The following is a 23,367-nucleotide window of genomic DNA, read 5'->3' on the forward strand; positions in this document are numbered from 1 at the left end:
TGATATAGAAGACCGTGGCGATGTTGTCAGAGGTGACCTGCACGTGGCTGTTCTGAAGTGACGGTAGGAAGGACTTCAGAGCTTTGTGGACTGCAAGTAGTTCTAGGCAGTTGATGTGGAGGGAGCTTTCGTAGTCCGTCCATTGGCCTTGAACTGTAAGGTGCCCCAAGTGGGCTCCCCATCCCCACTTGGAGGCATCTGTGGTGACGATGACGGAGGGGGGTGCCTGCTTGAATGGCATTCCCGTACGGAGGTGTCTTTCTATCGTCCACCATCTTAAGGACGTTATGATGTGTGGTGGGAGGGTCAGCAGCGTGGACTGGTGCTGTCTGTGAGGGTGAAAAGTCCTGATGAACCATAGTTGCAGAGGTCGCATGTGAAGTTTTGCAAAGCACAGGACTGCCGTAGTGGCTGCCATTAGGCCCAGCATCCTCTGGTATGTGAGGGCTGGTTGCGAGCGGTGGGTGATAATTGCGCTGGCCAGCGACTGGATGCTGCGTGCTCTGTCCTGTGGTAAGGAAGCTGTTTGAGAAACCGTAGAGATGTCTGCTCCTATGAATTGGATTGTCTGAGTAGGAGTTAGTTTGGACTTTGACAGGTTGACTTGGAGGCCGAGTGTGGCCAGGAGGGAGAGGGTAGTGGAGACGTCCAGTTGGAGCTGTTCTCTTGAGTGGGCGACGATCAGCCAGTCGTCTATGTAAGGATAGATTGATATGTTTTGCTGACGTAGTGCTGCTGCCACCACAGCCATGCATTTTGTGAAGACTCTTGGTGCTGTCGATAGGCCGAAGGGGAGGGAGCGGAATTGGAAGTGCTGTTCCCCGATGGCGAACCTGAGGAATCTTCTGTGATGGTGATTGATGGTAATATGGAAATAGGCATCCTGTAGGTCTATGGATGCCATCCAGGATTGTTCTGGAATGAGTGGCAGGATTGACTGAAGGGTAATCATGCGGAATTTCTTGTAAGTGATATGGAGGTTGAGTTTGCGGAGGTCAAGGATGGGACTGAGTCCTCCATCCTTTTTGGGTACCAGAAAGTAACGGGAGTAGAATCCGGTACAATGGTACTGTGGTGGCACCGGTTCTATCGCGCCCTTGTCCAGCAAGGATGAGATTTCTGTTTGTAAGGGCGCGGATGGTGGTGTGGTGAGGAATCTGTGATGTTTTGGGGTGGATGTGAATTCTATTATGTATCCCCTTTGTATGATGGCCAGGACCCATGAGTCCGATGTTACGGCCTCCCATGCGGGGAAGAATGGCTGTAGTCGTGTGTGTGGGTGGGGGTTTGGCTGAGGGGGGGGGGGGCCTGGATGTCTTGAGGCAGGATGGTCAAAGAGACGATTTGGAGGTAGCTGGGGCCTTTTTAGATGTTTGAGGTCGTGGCCTGTGCTGAAAGGGCTGTTTCAGTTGTGTAGGCTTGCGTCTCCATGTTTCCTGCTGTCTTGGGGACCTAGAAGTCTTGTAATAGCTTGGTTTCCAGTTCCTCTGCCTGCCGAGGTGAGGTTGGTGTTGTGAGATGCCTAGTCTCTTGGCTCTTTTCCTGCTGTCGTCTACGGACGTAAGAATGTCGTCCGTAGTCACGTTGAACAAGCCTAGGCCATCGAAAGGTAGATCCTCAATTTTGTACTTAATGTCAGGTTGGAGGGATGAGGATCTGAGCCACGCATGTCTGCGTAGGGCAATGGCCGAAGCGAGGGTTCTGGAAGAGCACTGTGCAGCGTGACGTGCTGTATTGATCTGCTGCTTACTCACTCTGGCTATTTCTTGAAGAGCATTGGCAGCTGATTTCTGGGATGCCTCAGGTAGGGAGGGGATCAAGGTATTGAGGTAGTTTGTTAGGTTGTATGTGTAGGCCGAGAAATACGCCATGTAATTATGTATTTTGGTTGTGGCCGTGGTTAGTGAGTATATCTTCCTGCCAATAGTGTCGAGCTTCTTGCCTTCCCTCTCTGGGGGTACTGGGTGCCTTGTTTGTTTCGACTTCGATGAAGAATGCACAATCATCGAGTTCGGGGGTGGGTGGCTGAATAAGAACTTCGATTCGGGTGCGTGCACTTTGTACAGGGCTTCCATCCTTTTAGAAGTTGGAGGTACTGATGCAGGCTTATCCCATGCCTCCTTGAGGGTTTCAAGGTGGACGGGGAGCATTGGGAAGGAAGAGCTTGAAGGAAGGTCCGCATGGACCAAGTCATACACGACATCCAAGACTCTGGGTGCGTCGGTGTTAAGTTTGATGTTCAGGGAATTTGCCATGTTTGATAGGAGGTCAAGGTACGACTTGGGGCCTTCTGATGGTGACAGGTCCGCTGGTTTGGCTATATCAGAGGCCGGGGAGTGTAGATCTGAAGCAGAAGAGTGGGCAGTCCGAGAGTCCCGCATCGGAGTCGTCATCGGACTCGTGAGGCAGTTCGGTCGGAGGTTCCCTGGTCGGGGGCTGTTTGGCGGAAGCGGCCGATGTGGACCTAGTCGGTGAGATCAGCTTCGGCTCGAAGTTAAATTGGGGCTGCTCTTGACGGTACCGAAGGAGTTCCTCGTAGCGGGGGTATTGCCTGCCCGGAGTCAGGTCTCGGTATCGTGTCCGATCAGCTGAGTCGACGCGGTCCTGGTAGCGAGGAGAGTCGTGGTGGCTGCGGTAGGAGCGGGCTCTTGAGTCCGAGTGGTGGTAGGCGTCGAAGGAAGGGGATCTTCGGTGTCGTCTTCGGTCCCGAGGAGACGGCGATCTGGACCTCGAGGGAGAATAGTAATGGTATCTCTCTCTCCGGTGGCTGCGAGATCGCTGGCGACTGCGAGATCGTGGTGTGTGAGGACGAGGTGGTATGTCTCTCGGGGTCGAAGGGTCTCGGGTTAGAGAGTGAGCTTCCAGTGGTTGGGTACGGACGTCTTGGAAGGCGTGTGGGTCGATCGTATCACGTCGTTGGCTTCTAGTGGAGGCGGGTGAGTCGACATCGAGTATCTGTTGTGGTGGAGAGGTGGTTATCGATGGGGATTTGGAGGAGATGCGGACGATCTCTAGTGGCGTAATAGCTGGAGTCGATGTCGATTTCGAGGCCGGTGTTCTCGGAATCGAGGTGCTGGAACTCGCGATCGGGATCGACGGCATCGGCTTTGCTGTGCTCGAGCTCGTGGTCGGGTTCGAACCCGGGGTCTTTGCACGCGGGTCGGATGGCTTGTGTCCCGTTTTAGACTTCTTCGGGGTCTTGTCGTGAGCGGAGTCGGAGCGGCGGCGCTTCTTGGCGTCGTCGGACTTTTTGGTGTGCTTCCCGGACTTAAGCTTACAGGGACCTTGAGCCACGGAAGCTGCCGGCTGCGCCATCCCCCAGAGAGGTGGGGAAGATGGCTGCTGTGCCACGTGGGGCATGGTTGGTCGCAGGGAGGATTCCATAAGATGGCTCCTGAGCCTCGCGGCGCGGTTTTTGCGAGCCTGGTTTCCGAACTGGCTGCAATGCACGCAGGTATCCGTGCGATGGGCCTCCCCGAGGCAGAAAAGGCACAGGGAATGGCCGTCCGAAGATGGGATCTTGGAAGCGCAGCGGATGCAGCGTTTGAAAGTTATTTTGTCTCTTCCTTCCATCCGCCCGGGGGGGGGGGGGAGGGATGGGGAGGAAAGGCCGAAAAACAGTAAGAAAGTCTCTTTTTTTTTATATACGATACCAGAAGGTGAAGAAGAGGTGAAGATCGAAGAAAGGATGCGTTGGATGTAGATTGCAGTGAAGAATCGGGAGAATCAACGAGGTAGGTGTGATCCGGTCGGCGGTAAAGAAGAAACTGGATGGCTAAGCACCTCCCCCTCGTCCAGGCATGCGCAGACGATGCCTCCTCCCCAGGACGAGAGGGAGGCGCGCCAGAGCTACGCTAAAGATTGCTTTGAAATTCTCCGAGGTCAGGACAGATCCTGCGGATTACCCATATGTGTGACTGCACAGAGACCACGAAGAAGATCCTTCTTTCCTTTCCACTTCAAAGGCCACAGTGTGAATCTCATATTGTGGCAGAGTCTTCACTAAACTGATCTGCATAAGAATCAACGTGCATCTTGTCTTTATAATGTGAAGAAAGTCTCAGTCACTATACATCAACACACTGGGTATATGATGTATGTTAGGGTTACTACCCCTGTGCTGACAATTTCACAAAACTTTTAGAGGGGTGGAGCATGGGGAAGAGGAATGCCACTGATTATGTCAATTCTGGGTGATCATCTGATGTCACAAAGACCTCCTGCTCTAGGCATTCCCCTAATCTCTTTAATAAACATAGAGATCAGAGAATTCCTAACGCATCAGTGACTATAAGTGATGTTACTACATCTGGAACATCAAACCCCCTCCCCCCATTCCATTGTCTGAAGAAGTATGCATGCATACGAAAGCTTACATTCTGAATAAAACTTTGTTAGTGCTACCGGAATCCTACTTTGTTCTATTGCTTCAGACCAACATGACCTACCTGGATCTACTCCCCTCCCCCTCCCCTGACCATGTTCTCCTGTTGCAACAGCAGGCAAGAGCAGTTCAGAGCCAGCAGGGATAAGTATACACATTTGCTTATACATAACATTTACTTACTTATACATACATACATTTACTTACTTATAAAAAGCCTGGTTTTCCACTCCACACTTCCAAAGATGCTTGCAGGCTGCTGGTGTAGAGGTATGGAATGACAACATAGCCTTTTTCTAAGAGTTTGAGGGAAATGAAACACAAAGAAAGATTTTCCCCCCAGTTTAAGACTTAGCTGGGTATCAAGGCATGATTCTCAGGTTCTGACTAGTCCTTTCTCAGATAGGATAAGACTTTGGGATGACACTGGATTTCATCAACATTGTTCTCAGCATTTGGGAGGGTTTAAAAATCATGGGCATGGGGGCCAAACTTGGATTGGGACCATGGAATGCAGGAAGGGCATTTAAACCTCCTTCTATTGCCATTTTCCTGACCTGAAAGCTTCAGAGAGCCACTATTGTTCCATGTACATTTGACCTGTAGGGGTCTTGTGGAAGGTTGGACTATATAAACTAGGACCGATTCCCCAGTAGGCTTGTTCCGGCATCAGAGCTCTTCCCCCTGCCCCCGCCACTTCCATCTGATTTCACACTAGCTGCCTCAGGGCTGCGACTTACTCCACCTCTTTCCTGTGGCAAGCAAGATCCTCAGAAAAACAGTTTCTGCTTGCCATTTCAGCATGGTACAGTGCTATGGAGTCCACCCTTCAAAGCAGCCATTTTCTCCAGGGGAGCTGATCTCTGCCAGCTGGAGATCCGTTGTAAAACTGAGGGACTTCCTGGCCCCACTTGGAGGCTGACAACACAAGTGAGAAACACGGAAAAATGTGAGAGAATCAAGACTGAACCTCTGTATGAAGAGAAAAAGAAAAAAGCTCGCCACAGAAACAAGGTTATTGGCATCCAGAAACTTGTTTGCTTTTCCAGCCATGGCTGCCTTATCTTTGGGAAGTTGCTCTGGTCTTCTTTTGGACCAAAATACTGAATGGTGTGATTCCAGCATTCTGTGGGACAGAGAACACCCCCTTGCTGTGAAATTTTGGAAATAGTGAAATTTGTTGTGACTGCAACATTATTTTGAACTATATGGATGAAACACTTTGGGATGTTCCTGTTCTTACTATTTTTGTTCCATGTACATTTTAAGGTCTGACTTGGATGTTATTAAGTGTGATGGTTGTTGAATGAGATAAACTTATATAAGGTTTTTGTAAAAAATATATATATATATTTTTTCTTCACATGGAGGCTCAGACGTAATTCTCTCACGGCCTACCTAGAGGCTGGCAACCCTAACCAAATCATAACAATTCTGGACTTTTTTCCTGTAGCTATATTATTTTTAAAAGTTCAGGGTCTATTTGTTGCCATGTCATTCACACATTTAAACAATATTTAATATATAAAATTAGACTACCAGGAACAAATAAACCGCATTAGCTACTTTTATTTCAAAGCATATGTTGGCAATCCTATCTACATGCAATGCAGCACTTTTGTGAGAAAACAAGCAAATATACACACTTTCCATTAGAAAGACCCACATTTCAAACCGGAATAATTTAATATACATGAAATATCCAACCTCCTTCTGAGTTCCAATCACATAAAATGTCTTCCCTTCAAATTTTAATTTATAGACATCAGACCTGCAAACAAGAATTTGAAATGAGAAAAACAGAACAGTTTTAAAAGGGTATTTAGTAGTTTCATGCAAATATATCCAGTTCATAAACCTTTAGCAAACTGCTGTAGAATAAATTATTTTTCAATAGAAAAAATAAGAATGTAATTTAGTAAAACCTGTATTAGTAAGAAGACAGTGTAATTCAATATATTCAAAATGCTTTGCTTTTATGTTTTCAAAAATTAGATTGCAATCTATGGATAGAGACATGTCCTGTTCCTGATAGGAAGTCAGCAGCAAACAGCAGAAGTTTAATGATTTTCTAGTAAGCAAAAATAGGAGTGCAGACTGGCACCAATCTTATGTGTTTAAAAAAAAATTAAGTTCCACTGAGATCACTGGAGCTTACTTCATTAATTGTGTATAAGGCAGCCTCAGTTTATTGGATATTTCACATATATATGGCAGAATATTATATCCTACCATTCAGCCCTCATAAAAGCCACCAAGGTGGCTAATAAATTAAAACATATATAATAAAATCACCTCTTTAAACTTTTAACACCAGCAAGAAGCATATCATAAAACTACTAAAAACAGAGCTAAAATACATACTAAGCATAACAACAATTAAAAAGCTGGGCAGAAAGGAAAGATCACTCAGTAAACACCAAAGAAAACAAAGAATTCTTTACTTGGTGGTAGAAAATGGCAAAAGAAGGGTACAGATTTCCAGAAATTTGGTGGCATAACCAAGAAGACCCTCTCCTGTGCTGTTGCCAACAGCCTAATCTCAGAATGTGAGAACACTTGAAGCAGAGGCTCAGAAGATGACTACATCCGTCAGGGTGTAGGTATGGTGCTCCCAAATCATATAGGACTTTAAAGATCAGGACCAGCACCTTGCATTATGCCCAAAAACAAATTGGAAACCAAACTGGGCCAAAACTGGAGTGATATGGTCCCTACCACCCACCCAAGTCAACAGCTTAGCTATAGCATTCTGCACCAGTTGAAGTTCTGAACACTTTTCAAAGGAAGCTGCACACAGAAGCCACAGTAATCTAAACAAGATGTAACCAGGGCATGCACCACAATGGCCAGATCTTTTCTGTAGACAGCAGCTGGTTAACCAGTCAAATAGGAATGTGTTGTTTTTGATGTTCAGGTATACTGAACTAGCCAAAAAAAAAGGTTTCCCCAAACAAAATCCTGCATTCCAATATCTGTGTGGTATTTGGATCTGGAATATTTCAGAAATCCTGAATTGTTGGGGGTCCAACAGACCCCCAAAAAGAAAAAATGGCAGGGTAGAACTGCACACCAGAAGCTGTGTCCATGGGGAACATTCTGCTCCCCATGGATACAGCTGATCATGAGCTGACTTCTCTTGCACCCTGGTTTAAACTGGTCTGCAAGAAAAGCCAACGCCAAGCCAGGGTGGAGGGGAGTTCTCAGATCCTGCCACCCCAGCCAGTTCTTGGCTGACTTCTCTTGCAGGTCAGTTTAAACCCAATTGCAAAAGTAGCCAGCCCCAGCTGATGCAGCATGAAGCTCTCAGCTCCCACCACCCCAGCTGATCCTCTCCTGCATCTTGGTTTAAACAGGGCTTCAAGAGGAGCCATGCCCAGCTGAGGCAGCATGAAGCTCTCAGATCTCACTGCTCCAGCTGATCCTCTCTTGCAGGTTGGTTGAAACCAAGCTGCAAGAAAAGCCAGCCCCATCTGAGGCTGATCCTGGACTGACTTCTCTTGCAGCCCAGTTTAAACTGGGCTGCTGGAGAAGTTAGCCAGTCCCAAACTGAGCCTGCAGGGGCTGACCTCTAGGCTGATTACAGACTGGCACTTTGGGTTGACTCAGAGACATCTGCTGCCCGCCCCCGACCTGCATTTACCCCGTCCTGAGAGACGCTCCAACCACCTCAAAAAGTAACCCTTTCGCTAGGGCAGCTCTGAGGTAGCGGCCAGCCATCTGGAAGGCTGGAGAGTGCCTTACAAGTGCCCAGGGAGCCGCGAGCAGGGGCACATGAGCGTTCCAGATGCTCCTCGATCGCCCAAGACCCGCCCCTTCCTCCAGCACCATCCGGAAGCTCCAGGGCATTCTTCTTCTGGGCAGCTTTCTTCAGGGCAGCTGCAAGCCCCCCCGCCCCCGAACTGGCCATCTGTTATCAGCCCTACAGTTTCTTTAAAGTGTAAAGGGACTGCAAAAGCCCAACAAACAGCTGAGATCCCAGCTCTTGCTGGTTTTGGATCTACTGGTAATTCCCAAATATAGCCAGATTTTCTCAGGAATTTTCCCCCAAATTTTCCTGAGATGCCAAAATATTTTCAGCTTGGGTAGATCCAAATGCATGTTCCTACAGTCAAAACTAGTATACAACCAAATTAAAATCAAAATCACTTAATTCAAGGGGGAAAGACATGCAATTAACTTAATAATTTACCACTTCCTTATGGATTTTTCAGTCCAAGGCACAACAATATTATACTTTTCATTAATATTGCTATTGTTTTAATAGCAAGTGTTTTGGGAACCTCAAAGAAGGATTAGAAAAGTGGCCAATTCCACACTAGACCTTTAATCCTGGTTTAGCCCTGTCCCCAAACTGGCATTCTACACTTGAATAATGGAATTATAGAAACCAACTCTATGAATTTATGATTCTGTGATTCTAGTGCAGAAAATCAGTTTGGGGATGGGCTGAACCAGGATTAAAGGTGTTTGTAAAGCAGGATGTATGGCATCCATAGAAGTTCAAGTGCCAGCATCATTCTTCTTATAATGTTAGCACACTGTTTCCCTAATACTCAGTTTCTGAGCACCATATCCTTCACTAAAATTTATGTCCACATTTTTTATTTAAATGTGCTGAAAACAATAGCAAGTCAAATAATTTTACATCACTTAGATTCAAAAGAAAAGACACTGAAATGAATCAAACTGTTTCTAGAAGGGAATAAATTAAGGTATATTTTAACAAATAGTTCTCAGGATGTCATCTCACCATTTTAGCAAATGTATCCTTTTATTCCCCTGGAAAACTACAAAACCTGCAGCTGTGAATCCTAAAAATGTTGTGGTCCCTGTTGAATCCTTGAAAGGAAAAACAGAACAAAATAAATTAAAAACATTAGCAGGGGGCAAACAAAAAGTTCTATGTTTATATAGCATATATTTCTGTCCACTTAGATCCAGTGAATTTGCTAGTGAGTGGTAAAGAAACTGGCACACCTTAACAGGTGCAGAAATTATCAACTGATTGTTCTCACCTTCTAAATGTTAGGTAGCCCTAATGCTTCTGACCAGACCCAACTGGTTCCTCCATGACACCATTAGGATCCTGTTTGTGAGCACCTTCCTGATGTTTTGTGTTGGGGAAATGAGGGGTGCAGGAACTTTTTTATGCACTCCCAACCCCACTGTATTCATCTGGGAAGGGAGAGAAGCTGGCTCCCCAAATGCATCAATAAAGACAGTTGTTCTTTTAAAAATCCTTTTATTTATTTAACTTCAATCCCAAATGTAAATTCATCAAAACATCTGGTATACAATACACAAACCTAACCAAATACCTAATTAGAGTGCACTGTAAGGAACAAGACTGAATTCACACATTAGGTACCTTTTTCCATCCACATGAACTAATGCAACTGTCAGTCAAGTCTGTTACTAAGCATATGACATATACCTGATATACACAACAAAGCTCAGCCTTTTCTTTCTATCCCTTGAGGTTACTAAAGTCAAGGGAAAAGTTAGGAAAAGCTAAGGTGCCTAAGTCCAGGAAGCTAGGTTCTGATACTCTAGTTTGAATTTGATAGTATATAAACATTCCAAAAGGCAAAACCCATGTGAGGGAAAAGACATGTACAGCATTATCTGTACCAGAAAGTCACATCATCCAAGGTGTCCTAACATTGCCATGAATAAAAATGTCTAACTTGTAATGTCTACATGAAAAAAAGTCTACCATATAAATATTAATTTCTTCCAAGCCCATTTTTTCACCAGTCAGGATAATTTCTGGTTTCAGAACCAATTTGGGAACAAAATGATTGTGGGGAGGAGGGCATTGCAGGAAATTATCAGTGCATGGGAGAATAACACCTACCCTCACTGATTGTTCCCTGCAAGTGTCCCCTTAGTCCCTAAATTAGCATTAGGAAGAGATCACAAGGATGAAAACACTGTTTCCTAATATAAAGAGGTACTTTGACTGCAATTTAGAACACCACCAAACAATTTACAGATATACAGAACATTCCATCCAGCCCTTTACAATTGTTTTGATATCAACAAATCGTTGACACTAGCATTCTAGCATTTACCGCTGCCAAACTGGGTCAGATTTACAAGTGCCAATCAACACTGCCAAACTGGGTCAGATTTACTGGTGCCAGTTAATGATTGATGATACACCATTTGATGTCTCATGAAATTTCATATAGGGGATGCGCTATGAGCAGACAGCAAAATGCATTCTTATATAGAGGTGGGAGGAAGAAATAAGAGGAGGAGGAGGTATTAGTTTGTTATAACCTGTTTTTCACTATCCAAATGATTTAATTTAATTTTTCAATTTATACCGCACCCCATCCCACAAGTGGGCTCAGGGCAGCTTACAACATTAAACAAACCACATCAAATTAAACAATATCATAAGTACAAAAAAAGTCACATGAAATAAAAAAAACATAATTGACACAATTGGAAACTAACCAGACAACAGCATATTGGCTGGAAGCTTTTAGCAAAAACTTGAGCATCTTGATAGTAGGGTCATGCGGGGAAGTTATGACTACACCAGCTGAATCAATTAAAAGTCTGGTGGAAGAGCTCCATCTTGCAGGCCCTGCAAAACTTGGATAAGTCCCGCAGGGCCCAGATCTCTAGTTGGAGCTCATTCCACCAGGTAGGGGCCCGGATTGAAAAGGCCCTGGCCCTCATTGAAGCCAGTTGGACGTCCTTAGGGCCAGGGATCATGAGAAGATCAACCTCAGAGCCGGGGGGGGGGCTCATATGGGGAGAGGCGGGCCTGAAGATATGCAGGCCCCAGGCCGTGAAGGGCCTTAAAGGTAAGGACCAACACCTTGAAATGGATCTGGTACTTAAGGGATAGCCAGTGCAGTTCATGCAGCACTGATTGCATCCATGCCCGGATACGCCTCAATGTCAGTAACTGGGCTGCTGCGTTCTGCACCCACTGGAGTTTCCAGAGCAGAATCAAAAGTAACCCCACATAGAGAGAGTTATAGTAGTCTAATCTGGAGGTGACCATTGCATGAATCACTGTGGCTAGATCATGGGGGGTAAGGTAGGGGACCAACTGTCGGGGCCCATCTCAGATGGAAAAAGGCGGCCCTTGCAGTGGCGGCAACCTGGGCCTCTCTATATAAAGAGGCATCCAGGAATACCCCCAAGCTCTTCACCTCTGTCGGCACTAATTGAATACCATCAAAGGGTGAGAGTCTGATCCAACGTCCTGCCTTACCCCGATCCGGACACAGGATGGATTTAACTTCAGTCGGCTCTGACGCAACCAACCAGCCATGGCTTGCAGTGCCCCATACAGTTAGTCCAATGCAGAGTCTGGACAGCCATCCATATGCAGATGGAGCTGGGTGTCATCAGCATACTGGTGACAACCCAGCCCATATCTCATCTGGACCAGGGGGCACATATAGATATTAAATAACAATGGGGAAAGGATTGCCCCCTGTGGCACACCACATTCAAGCTGGGACAATTCCCCCCCAAGAGCCACCCTCTGTCCCCAACCATGGAGAAAGGAGGTTAGCCACTGTAAAGCTAATCCCTGAATCCCCATATCAGTGAGGCGATGGGCCAAAACCTCATGAGCGACCGTATCAAATGCTGCTGATAGATCTAAGAGTATCAGCAGCACCAATCTGCCACAATCCAGATGTCTCCAGAGATCTCTCGGAGTGGCTTACAATTGCATTCCCTACCTCATGTGAAGTAGGTGGGGCTGAGAGAGTTCTGAGAGAACTGTGACTGACCCAAGGTCACCCAGCTGGCTTCATGTGGAAGAGTGGGGAATCAAACCCAGATCTCCAGATTAGAGTCTGCCACTCTTAACCACACTGGTTCTCTTTCTCTTATCTTATCAGATGTATATCCTGCCTTTCTATCTGCTACAAGGCAATTTATATTCATAATAAAACATAAGAGTAAAGAAGATGCTTATTTGTTGTCAGATGCTGAACTTGACAGGATCTACAAAATATAAAACATTTGATTGTTATATAATTCAAAAGAGAATGTTTAATGTACTATGTGTATGGGGTTTTACTGATAAAAGGAATGATCCAGTCCCCATGGTATGAACTTCCCCTTCTTCTTGAACGTGCTACACCTCAGTACATTGATGTTTCCTACTGCTAACATACTCTCCATGTTGGCATTCTTACTCCATACAGAGCAATGAACTCAAAAGAAGACTGGGTGCCTAAAGACACATTTGATCAAGCCTTAAATACAGAACATACAATTTCTGTGTATTTGAAAATAAACTCTTTACCTTGCAAGGATGGGGATCAACACCATAGGTTTCTAAAGAATGTGCTTTCAGTAATAAATTAAACTCAGCAACAGCTGGTCTCTGACCGCTGAAAAAAGAAAAAGAAAAATGTTATGTAAGAAAAATATAAATTAACCAGTGATAGTCATCCCAGAAACAGGATATGTTTCATATTATTTGTCCGCTACTCTGTCCTAGCACCTAATCCTTTTTGGATTAAGCCTGGATGCTTTCAGCATTCTCTCAGGACTCCAGTGAGCTGTGCAGTTAATCAGGGGGTTATCAAGTATCCTTCTTTTGGTGTAGTTAACACTTAATAAGAAATAAACTGAAGTGTTAGTTTCCCATCATCTGCTTCTCAAATTATTTTAAAGGAATAACCCAGATTAAAATGTATTTCTTCCTGCTCTGGAAACAAGCAAGAATATTTTTGTAGTTGCTGGCTCTGTCTGTTCGTCTGTCTGTCTGTCTCTGTCCGTCTGTCTCTCTCTCTGACTCAAGCAAATGAAAAACCAGTGAAGCTATTTCAAGATGGCAGTAATATGCTCCCCCTTTCAGGCTCTCACCAACAGGCAACTAATGGTATTTGTACCAGCCAAAGCATCCATTTTATTTATGGGTGTTACGAGATTAAAGTCATCTGTAGCCTGCAGCTTCATGTTAATGTCTGTTCTGTTAACTGTCACAGTCCATAGCAGCTCTGTTCTTTTCACAAGACTGCAAATGACACTTTTTCAAACCAGGCAGCTATATATATTTTAAAAGCCACAATATGGCAACATATCCTCTGCAACCACAGTTCAAATGGCTACATTTCAGATAATTTGAAGCAATCTGATTTTCACTGCCACTCTCAAATGGGCAACAAAGCAGGTCAGTCCCTATGCAAAAGAATAAATCTAGCATTAAAAGCTACAACACTCAAAAATCAGTGGGGGAATTACCATGTGAGATTGTTCACAACTTTAGAACAATGGATCCCCTCAGGGCTGAATAGGGACCCAGCATTCTTTCTCACTGCAGGTGCTAATCTTCTGCCCCAAAGCATTTCTTCTCTGTTCTAATCAAGCTGATTACAATATTCATTATATTTACAAGCATTCTTTACAACATCCCCACCCACCTTCTGGGTTAAAAAGAGATCTCTATTCCTACTCATTTCTGATTATAGTTTTGATTCTCAAAAGCTTATACCCTGAAAATCTTGTTCATCTCTATAACAATTCTCCTAGGATCTTTTTATCTTCTTTTTGGCTGGGTAGTTCATGTTCCACCCAGTTCATGTGGCTGTGGTAGTTCATGTTTAAATGTATATAGACATATGCTGACCCAATCTAGGGATCTGAAAGACCAGCCAAAAATCCTTCTTTTGTCTTTGTATGATAATGGCACATGACAGACTTATGGTAATTCAAAATTAACAAACTGGTTTATTGTACTTATATAGGGAAATGGTCAGGTAGATACCAGGTATAGGATTTAGGAGGTGAACAGGCAACAAAGTGACTTTGAATAAATACAAACAATTTGTCACAAATAAGTAACTGTGTAATTATACAGGCATGTCTTTAAACACTGAGGAGAGAGATTTCTTGGCAGTTTCTGCATCAATAAACAATCATAAGCTTCTTTGTCTCGAAGACTCTTAAGTTGGTGAAGGCAGGAACATCTACACAAGTTCCAATTTCTCTTCTTAACCACTTAATAGGGATCATCCCCTTTTGCTAGGAACTATTTCTGTCAGACTGGATAGGGATTTCTCGCCTTTACTAGGAGCTATATCCTTCAGATGGGCTAGGGATCACCCCCCTTTATTAGGAGCTATTTTCCTCAGGTTTGTATTGGGATCCTTCTTGATCCTCACGTTCTCTTAACTTACCTTTCTAATCAACTGTCTGAAACTGCACTCCTAACTAACATGCTCAGCTGTAGAATTCCATTTGAATTCCTTGTCACTGTAGGTTCTCAGGCTAGGTTACAGCATTCACTTGTTTACTGTCTCTAAGGTGCTGCTGAATTTGAATCTAATTAGATATCATGGTCAGTCACATTTGATGACCCTGACACTACTCACACTTAGCTGGAAACAGATAGAGAAAGGGCAAAAGAGTAAGATTCCTTCCTACATAGGTTCCTTCTGGCATACTAGTTGCATACAGAATAAAAGATGAGCCATGTTAATCGTTTAAGAAGCAAACAAAAATTTAATTCTTAAATTTTATTTTTCAGATATGGATCACCTACAAGCCCATTTTTAATATGTCTAGCACTTTGTATCACATTTAAAACATAACACAGTGAAGTGTTTGTCTTTTAAAAAATATTCACAAATAAGGTTGTAAATGCTTTTTCTGTAAACAGACAGAATATAATCTGGGGGAGGGGGAACAACCACAGTAGGAACTTTTGTATGTTCACCTGAATAGCACATTAAGGATCCTAACTGTGTGGAAAGGTGGCATATAAATGTTTTAGATAAATTCTATAGATATAAAAGCCATGCTGTACTGGTGATGACTCACCTACCCTCCCTTTGGCTGAGCCGCATGTCACTTAATCTCTTCAGCCCCATGACAGACAAAAATTGGGGCACTGGGAAAGCCACCTTCTTGTCCTATTGTCCTGTCCTGCTGGGTCCTCCATTTTTCCTCAGTGGCTGTTACTAGGCAACTATAGTAGTCCAAGCTTGGTTCTGCCAGTAAAAGGCAGGAGGAGTAGGCCCTTTCAAGGCCTCTTTTATTTATTTATTTATTTATTTATTTGGGATTTATATCCTGCCCTTCCCACGAATGGCTCAGGGCGGCTTCCAACAATTAATCAGACTTAAAATTAAACAATTTCAAATATAAAACAGTTAAATAGTTAAACAGTTAAAACATTAAAACAGAGTAATTCAGTTTCCTGTGAACAGATGGCTGGCCAGTTTCCTCAAGTTGTTATCCTAGCTAAATGTAGGCTAGGTATAGGCTAGCCGGAAGAGGGTCGTCTTACAGGCCCTGCAGAACTGCGCCAAGTCCCGCAGGGCCCTCACCTCTTCCGGCAGCTGATTCCACCATACGGGGGCCATAACGGAGAAAGCCCTTTCCCTGGTGGCTTTCAGACGGGCTTCTTTTGGCCCGGGGATAGTGAGGAGATTTTGTGTTCCTGACCTCAGTGCTCTCTGGGGAACATGTGGGGAGAGACGGTCCTTCAGGTAGGCAGGTCCCAGGCCATATAGGGCTTTAAAGGTAATAACCAGCACCTTGTACCGGACTCGGTATATCACTGGAAGCCAGTGCAGAGTCCGGAGACCCGGCTGGATGTGTTCCCACTTTGGGAGACCCAATAACAGCCGGGCCGCGGCATTCTGCACCAGCTGCAGTTTCGCCTTTGTGGGAGAACCCAGTCCTGACTATGGTTGCTAGCTCAAGGTTGGTGGGAAATTCCTGGAGATTTTGAGGCAGAGCTTATGGAAACCAGAGGCCTCAGCTGAAATAATGCCATAGAGTCCCCTCTCAAAAGCACTTATTTTCTTCAGGGAGAGAGAGATCTGTTGTCTGGAGTTCAGTTGTGATACCAGGAGATCTTCAGGCTCCACTTGGAGGTTGGCTACACTAGGCCTGGCACCACCATCTCGGTGACTTAATGCCACCTGATTGGCATGACTTAACTAGGCCTGGCTGCTTGCTACTGTTCAACAGCAGCCTCCCCCCACCTCTGACAGCAAGTGTGGCATAGCAGTTAGTGCTTCAGAGCAGGGTCTGTCAGACCCAAGTTCTTGCTCTGGAAGCTGACTGGGTGATTTTGGACCAGTCACAGACTTTCAGCCTAACCTACTACAGGGTTGTTGTGCAAATCCAAAGGAGGAGAGGAGAATGATGTAAGCTGCTTTGGTCCTCACTGCAGAGAAAGACTTCCTAGGTAGAGGCTGCAGGGAGAGGGGAGGAGATGGAAAGCTGAAGTCAGATAAAGGTAGGTTGATGGTTGGCTGGGAAGGAGACAGGTTGCCAACTCCAGGTTGGGATAGGATTGCCAACTCCTGGTTGGGAAAGGGTTGCCAGGTCTGTGTTGGAAAATACCTGGAGACTTTGGGAATGAATCTGGGAGAGGGTGGGATTTGGGAAGGGGAGGGGCTTCAACATGGTTCCATACCATAGAGTCCACCCTTCAAAGCAGCTATTTTCTCCAAGGGAGCTGATATCTGCCAGATAGAGATCGGTTGTAAAAGTGGGAGATCTCCAGGTCCCACCTGGAGACTGGCAACCCTGGATTGGGAAATTCTTGGAGATTTGAGGGATGGATCCTGGAGAGGGTGGGGCTTACAGAGAGGTGGGACCTCAGACAGGTACAATGCCATAGACTCCACCCTCCAAACCAGCCATTTCCTCATGGAGAACCATTGCTGCCAATCTCCAGGTGAGGGCCAGAGATCACTCAGAATTACAACTGCTCTCCAGATGACAGATATCAGCTCCTTTGAAGAAAATGGCTGCTTTGCAGGGTGGACTGTGTGTCATTATACTCTGCTGAGGTCACTTCCCTCTTGCTTTGCTCTCCAATGTGGAGACTGTACTTTTCCTAGGCAGAGGCTGCGGAGAGGAGATGAAAAGCCGAAGTTAGATCACTTCTACAGAAAACAGCTACCTTGAAGCACATATTCCATGGTATACCATAACAAAGCCATGCCAGGCCAAAAATGACAGATCACAAAACAAGTACACGCTGATGCTAAAAGCTGCAAGGCTAAATATGACAAGAAAAGGTAGCAACAACGCACTGCAGGCAAAACGAATGCTGAACTTCAACATCTGCATGATCATCATCATTGTATGATGCCACAGCAAATAGACACTAAGTGTCCAAGGCCAGAGCACTCACCCAGAGCCTCTTTCTAGAGCCCATTGTATTTATTCCCTTATTCCTAGTAAATAAATAAACTCCACATAGAGCTAATAAAAGGATGAATTACAGTGGAATTCTAACCAATCTGAACCCTAGTCATTCCCAAGATAGTGTCCTTAGAACACATTGTGAGAGAACTGTTGCAAAGCTAGTTCTTAATACAGAGGCTAAGGGACTACTAAAATGATAAACAAAAAAAATAGCATTTTAGATTTGTTTTGTATGAAAAACATGGAAATTAGCAAATAGTGTACCTGGAGCCTAATAAAACTATTATTAAACTACTATGACAACAATTATATTGGGCCTGAATTATTTTTCATTTCAGAGAAGGATGCTAGATATACAAATGTGTTTTTATTTAATTTTTCAGATAGACAGATGGACAGACAGAGAGATAGATATCTTACTACCCACCAACTCATCCCCCAAGTCAGTTTTTGGCCCATAGGGGGATGCAAGAATGTGTTAACTTCTATCTAATTTTAATTCCACCCTTCCTCTCAGGAGCTCAAGGCGAAATACATGAATCTCTACTTTAACCTTGCAATATCCCTGAGGGTCTTCCAAGTCCCAGTCTGACATCTAAAGTAATACAAACTGTTCCATTGGTTAAGTACTTTCTATGGTAGAAGCTGCTTCAGGGAGCTTGAAGACCACCCAAACATGGAACATGCATAAACACATGGTCACTGATATCCTTCTCCCTGGCAAAAATTATCACATTTTTTCTCCTGGTGGAGGGGGGGGGGGGCTTTAAATCTGAAATAAAGTCACCCTTGGTTCTGGCAGCTAATCAACCTTCAAAGATAAACTGTAGACATTGGTTTTTTTAACCTTCATTAATTTAATTTCAAAGCACAACCACACAAATATTATTTTAATAGCAGTCAGATATAATGACAGATCATTGCTACAATATTATACTATGATCTAGAGACCTCTTTGCATGATAAGTAGAAATCACTCACAGATTCCCTGGAGCAGCTTAGAGAAGGGGGCTACACAGGGAAGCAGTGGGGGAAACCCTGTTCTGTTCCTGGAGCTCAGCTCATGGCTCTTAGGATTCAACCTACTGTTTCAGAATAATAATATGCCCTCAACCTGTAACAGACTAGGAATTCAAATATATTAGAATACAATGACTTTTAGTTTTGGCTATAGAACAATTAAAATGTTTCAAAAAAAGAACATTGTAATAAAATTAGTTACTTCAGAAATAACATCAAAGGTTCAGATTGCAAGTGAGACAGAAGGAAAAAGACAATTAATTAATTTAAAGTTTTTAAAGGAAGAACTCTTTTCTGAAGTATGGATATTAGCTGCTTCAGGGGAAAAAACCCTATCTCTGTGCCAAGGATAATATCTTAATACAGAACAGAAAAAAGCAGATGTTGTGAAAACAGCATTTAACTAGGTCTCTAGAACAGCCCAAAATACAATGCAAAAGAGAATAGACTTTCAACTGCAGTTTAAAGAGTAACAGAATTGTAAAACTGGAGTTTTAGATTTGACCACTGCACTATTGCCATGCTAAGAACAAAACTCTAAGGGACTAATTTATTCCCCTCCCAACACAGTTTTATGAGCTAGAGGCTGTCACACATTATGAAACATTTAGATTAGCTCTGGGGGTCAGTTCTCATGCACATGATGCCCAATTGAGATCAGGATAATGGAATGGAGAAGGTGCTTCAGCCTTCCCCCTTTTCCCAAGCTGAAACAGTCATGTGGGTGCTATTTGGTCCATTGGGGAAATAAAATAAAATCCCCTTATGACTGGTACACAACTGGGGTACTCTATAATATGTGTAGTGTCAGATGCTTGAGTATACTAGTGAGAGAGAATCTGCCCAATTGTGCTGGGAAAAGTTCAATCAGTCATTTAGCAGATGTCACAGAAGCTGCTGCAACAGTACATTTGACTGTAGTGTATGCAGCAACAGTGTGGTAGGCTCCATGGTACAGTGACGATGCAGGTTCCTTAAAACAGCTCTGTAAGTTACTTCTAAACTTGTTTTTAAGCCCTGAGAATACAAACAGCTGCAAAACATGACACCACCATCTTAAAGCAGTGAAGAAATGTTCAGAGAAGTGTGACAGGATAGGATGTATTTTCCTCACTTGCAGGGGTTAGAAGGACATAGCTTTAGTTACTGCAGTGTAAGCTGCTGCTTGCATTTAGGTAGTTAATGCTAATTTATCCACTGTGCACCACCTTGCCACAAATGACATCATATCTGCTTGGCAATTGATGCTGAGGCAACTCATATGGTGGAGGCTAGTTTGGTGTAGTGGTTAAGTGTGCAGACTCTTATCTGGGAGAACTGGGTTTGATTTTCCACTCTTCCCCTTGCAGCTGCTGGAAAAGCCTTGGGTCTCACAAGAGTTGTCCTTGAAAGGGCAGCTTCTGTGAGAGCTCTCTCAGCCCCACCTACCTCACAGGCTGTCTGTTGTGGGAGAAGAAGATAAAGGAGATCGTAAACTGCTCTGAGACTGATTCAGAGAGAAGGGCAGGGTATAAATATATGGTGGTCTTCTTGTATGGTAAGCTGATATAACCCACATGGGGAAACATCTGGTCGAAGGAAATACCACGCAAATACTGTTACCATCAGCCATGAGAAATGGCCTCTAAAAATCAATCTGTGGGGAGGAAAGTTGCTTACTTGTCAGCACAGATTGTTGGTAACCCAATATTACCATAACCTGCATTCTATTTATTTAAAACTATATACAATAAGATTTCCCTTGAGAATGAGGGGAAGTAAGGAATTCATTCAAAAAGCTAGATTTAATTTGGCACTTGCTTATAGCTCCACTGAAGAGTCAGAAGCTGAGCTTAAAATCTTAAGTGTGTCATATTAGTATAGGAAAGGAAATTCTGTACAGTCTGCTGACATGCAATGCTTGGAATCTAGGGCAGCTGCTAGTCTCACATTTATATTTAAAACCAAATGCAGAAGTTGCAAGGATCAAAGAAGTGGAATCAAAACTGGGTAACTAGGAGTGGTGGCACTGGATATAGAGTGTTCAAATAGCACACAGTTCTAGACAGTGTTCTTCATGTTCAATGCATCTTCATGCTAAATGATCTTGAGAGAGGTTTAAAAAAAGAAGAAGCAGTGTTTCAACAAGTTAAAATTATGGTGCCCTGAAACAGAATACCAAAACTACTCCAAAAATAATTTGAAGACTTCTCATAAACTGCTAGAAAGCTCCCCTCCATTTTCTGTCAAAGCAAGTATATTTTATTTTATTTTACTGGGTTTATATCTTGCCCTATCCTGAAATGGGCTCATGTTGTTGTTGTTATTTATTAAATTTATGAATCACCTCAACCCGGCCGATGCCAGGCTCTAGACGATGTACAACATGGAAATACACATAAAATCAATAAAACAGTTAATTAAAAACAGTTGCAACACAATGGACATTCTTTATAAAGTGCTACAGTTCTGTTTTCTAGGCAATAAGTGGAGGGGGAAGGGAGGTTGCCGGCCCGGCAACGGTTGCTGTCCTCAGGCAAAAGCCTGGTGGAACATCTCTGCTTTACAGGTCCTGCAGAATAGTAAAAGATCCCGCAGGGTCCTGGTGTCTTCCAGCAGAGAGTTTCACCAAGTCGAGGCCAGGATTGCAAAAGTCCTGGCCCATGTTGAGGACAGCTGGACCTCTTTGGGGCCGGGGATTACCAGCAGATTTTGAACAGAAAAGTATAGTCCTCTTTCAGGCTAATCACACTGAAATTTTGTGGGGTTTTAATAGGGTTGCTAAGCCCCCGGGCCGGTTCTCCCACCCTGGAGGTTCCCAACCTGCTGGCCCACATTGGGCCAATGGGGGGAACCTCCCCCAATGTCGCCAGCGTGATGATGTCACTTGTGGGTAGTGTCATCACACCCGCGATGTCGTGCACTGGCCGCTGTAGGCGTTTCCGGGTACCATAGAGTTTTTCCCTTCCAAATTGCTAGAGCGTCCAGGAAAACCATAGAGTTTTCCCAAAAACACCTAGAGCAGCCAGTGTGCGACACTGCTGGCACAATGTCATTGCATCATGCACATCACGCACATGCACAAAAAGTCCCCCTCCAGAGGATGTGGGGGACTTGGCAACCCTAGTTTTTAATTACTTTTTTAAAAAAAAGAGAACGCCAAGTTTTACTGGTGTATTTTACTGATTCTTAGTTTGTAACACTTTGTTTGATATATACACAGTGATTTATACAAGTCTCCTGGGCTTTTTTTGTAGAAAAAGCCCAACAGGAACTCATTTATATATTAGGCCCACAACCCTTGATGCCAATCCAGGTGGAACTGCATTTCTGTGTGTTCCGCTTAAAGAAAAGCCCTGCAAGTTTGTGTAAAATAATTCCCCATGTCATATGCATCTGAAGAAGTGAGGTTAACCAATGAAAGTTTATGCAGGAATAAACTGATTGGTCTTCAAAGTGCCACCTGATTTCTGTTTCACTTTGATTTACATCCTACCTTTCTTTTACTAACCCCCCCCCCCAAAACTGAGGACACTTCCCTGCCAACATCTGGATATACCTGTTTCCCTTTTCAATCTGTCATGAATTTGTCACATTTCTTAAGAGTCTTGTGAAACTATAAAAACCTGGAAGGATTTCGGCTAGCGTTTCGCTAATCACATATAATGGTCCAGTTCACTTAGCATAACATTGCTTTGCTATAAACTAAGGTAGACAACCATTCACAAAAAGGTTACAAGATATAATTAATCAGTCTTCTAAGACTGTCATGATTCTGCTGTCATCACTTTGTCAGAAATTCAATTTGCACAGTTAGTCTCAGAAAATAATTGCAAATATGAAGGTCACATTTCCATAAAATCTTGACACAGTTTTTACTACCCCATATAAAGGAAGCAAGAGTCAGGTACACCATAATATTCATTTGCTCTAATTAATAAGATCAAGCCTCATCAATGAGGCAAAATGAGTCATCAGACAATATGAATTGTCACTATGTGCACTCAGCTACATCCCAGGCACTTGCTCCATTGGCTTTGAAAGACACACACTACAGTACAACACAAGACACCTTGAGGTAGTGGGCCATTAGAATAACAGACTTTTTAAAAATTAATAACACACACGGGACTAAGAAGTATGTTGAATTGACAGTATGCTATATCCTGCAATATTTTTGATAACAGAACATATTCTTAGATAACAGGAAGCCTGAAATGAGAGAGAATAAAGACCAAGTCCAAAGTTGTGGCTGCCTTGAACAGAGAAAAAGATATATAAACATGTTTTGCAGTTTTTGTTGAATACTAACAATAACAACAACAACAACAACAACAAAACCCTGAGAATCAGAATAGGTGGGAGAGGTTCCAACATCCTTCAGGTATAAATCCAGTACAAAGCCCATTCATAAGCAAAATATTTGAAGTCTTAACCAACTGTTGTATTTAGTATTTGTGTTTAACCCTGAGAGGGTGGGACATTGAATCCCTCCCCCAATTTTATAGACAATGCAAACTTGTGGATATCCCATTGCACAAATCAAGTTTATTATGAAAGGTCTTACAGTTTGGTGATCCCTTTACCAGATCTGCCAGACTGTTCCCCCTCTAGCCTTTCTTTTTACCTCTCTTTCTACCTGCTGCTTGCTCTCCCTTCTCCATGTCCTTCTTCTGGCAACAGGTTCCTTTTTCTTCTCTTACCTGCCCTCTTTCATTCTCTCTCAGCTCTAGTCCTACTTCCTTCTCACATATCTCTGCTGTTCCCCACCCCCCCAATCTGTTATATTTCCTTCAGGCACCACACCCTTCTTTGTTCCTCCA

The 23,367-nt window shown here is 43.8% G+C and overlaps 1 protein-coding gene across 2 annotated transcripts in view; it reads right to left on the minus strand.

Moving 5' to 3' along the window:
* Positions 1 to 23,367, minus strand: part of FRMD3 (FERM domain containing 3) — a 208,801-nt gene that overhangs the window by 22,596 nt on the left and 162,838 nt on the right. For both annotated transcript variants that reach the window (XM_060235396.1, XM_060235398.1), the window contains 4 exons: positions 12,675 to 12,762; positions 9,138 to 9,226; positions 6,092 to 6,155; positions 4,592 to 4,680 (listed from right to left, as the gene is read on the minus strand). In XM_060235396.1, coding sequence (XP_060091379.1) covers positions 4,592 to 4,680; positions 6,092 to 6,155; positions 9,138 to 9,226; positions 12,675 to 12,762 — 330 coding nt within the window. The remainder of the gene's footprint in view (positions 1 to 4,591; positions 4,681 to 6,091; positions 6,156 to 9,137; positions 9,227 to 12,674; positions 12,763 to 23,367) is intronic.

This window comes from Heteronotia binoei, chromosome 4 (genome assembly GCF_032191835.1).
Source record: "Heteronotia binoei isolate CCM8104 ecotype False Entrance Well chromosome 4, APGP_CSIRO_Hbin_v1, whole genome shotgun sequence".
Taxonomy (NCBI): Eukaryota; Metazoa; Chordata; class Lepidosauria; order Squamata; family Gekkonidae; genus Heteronotia; species Heteronotia binoei.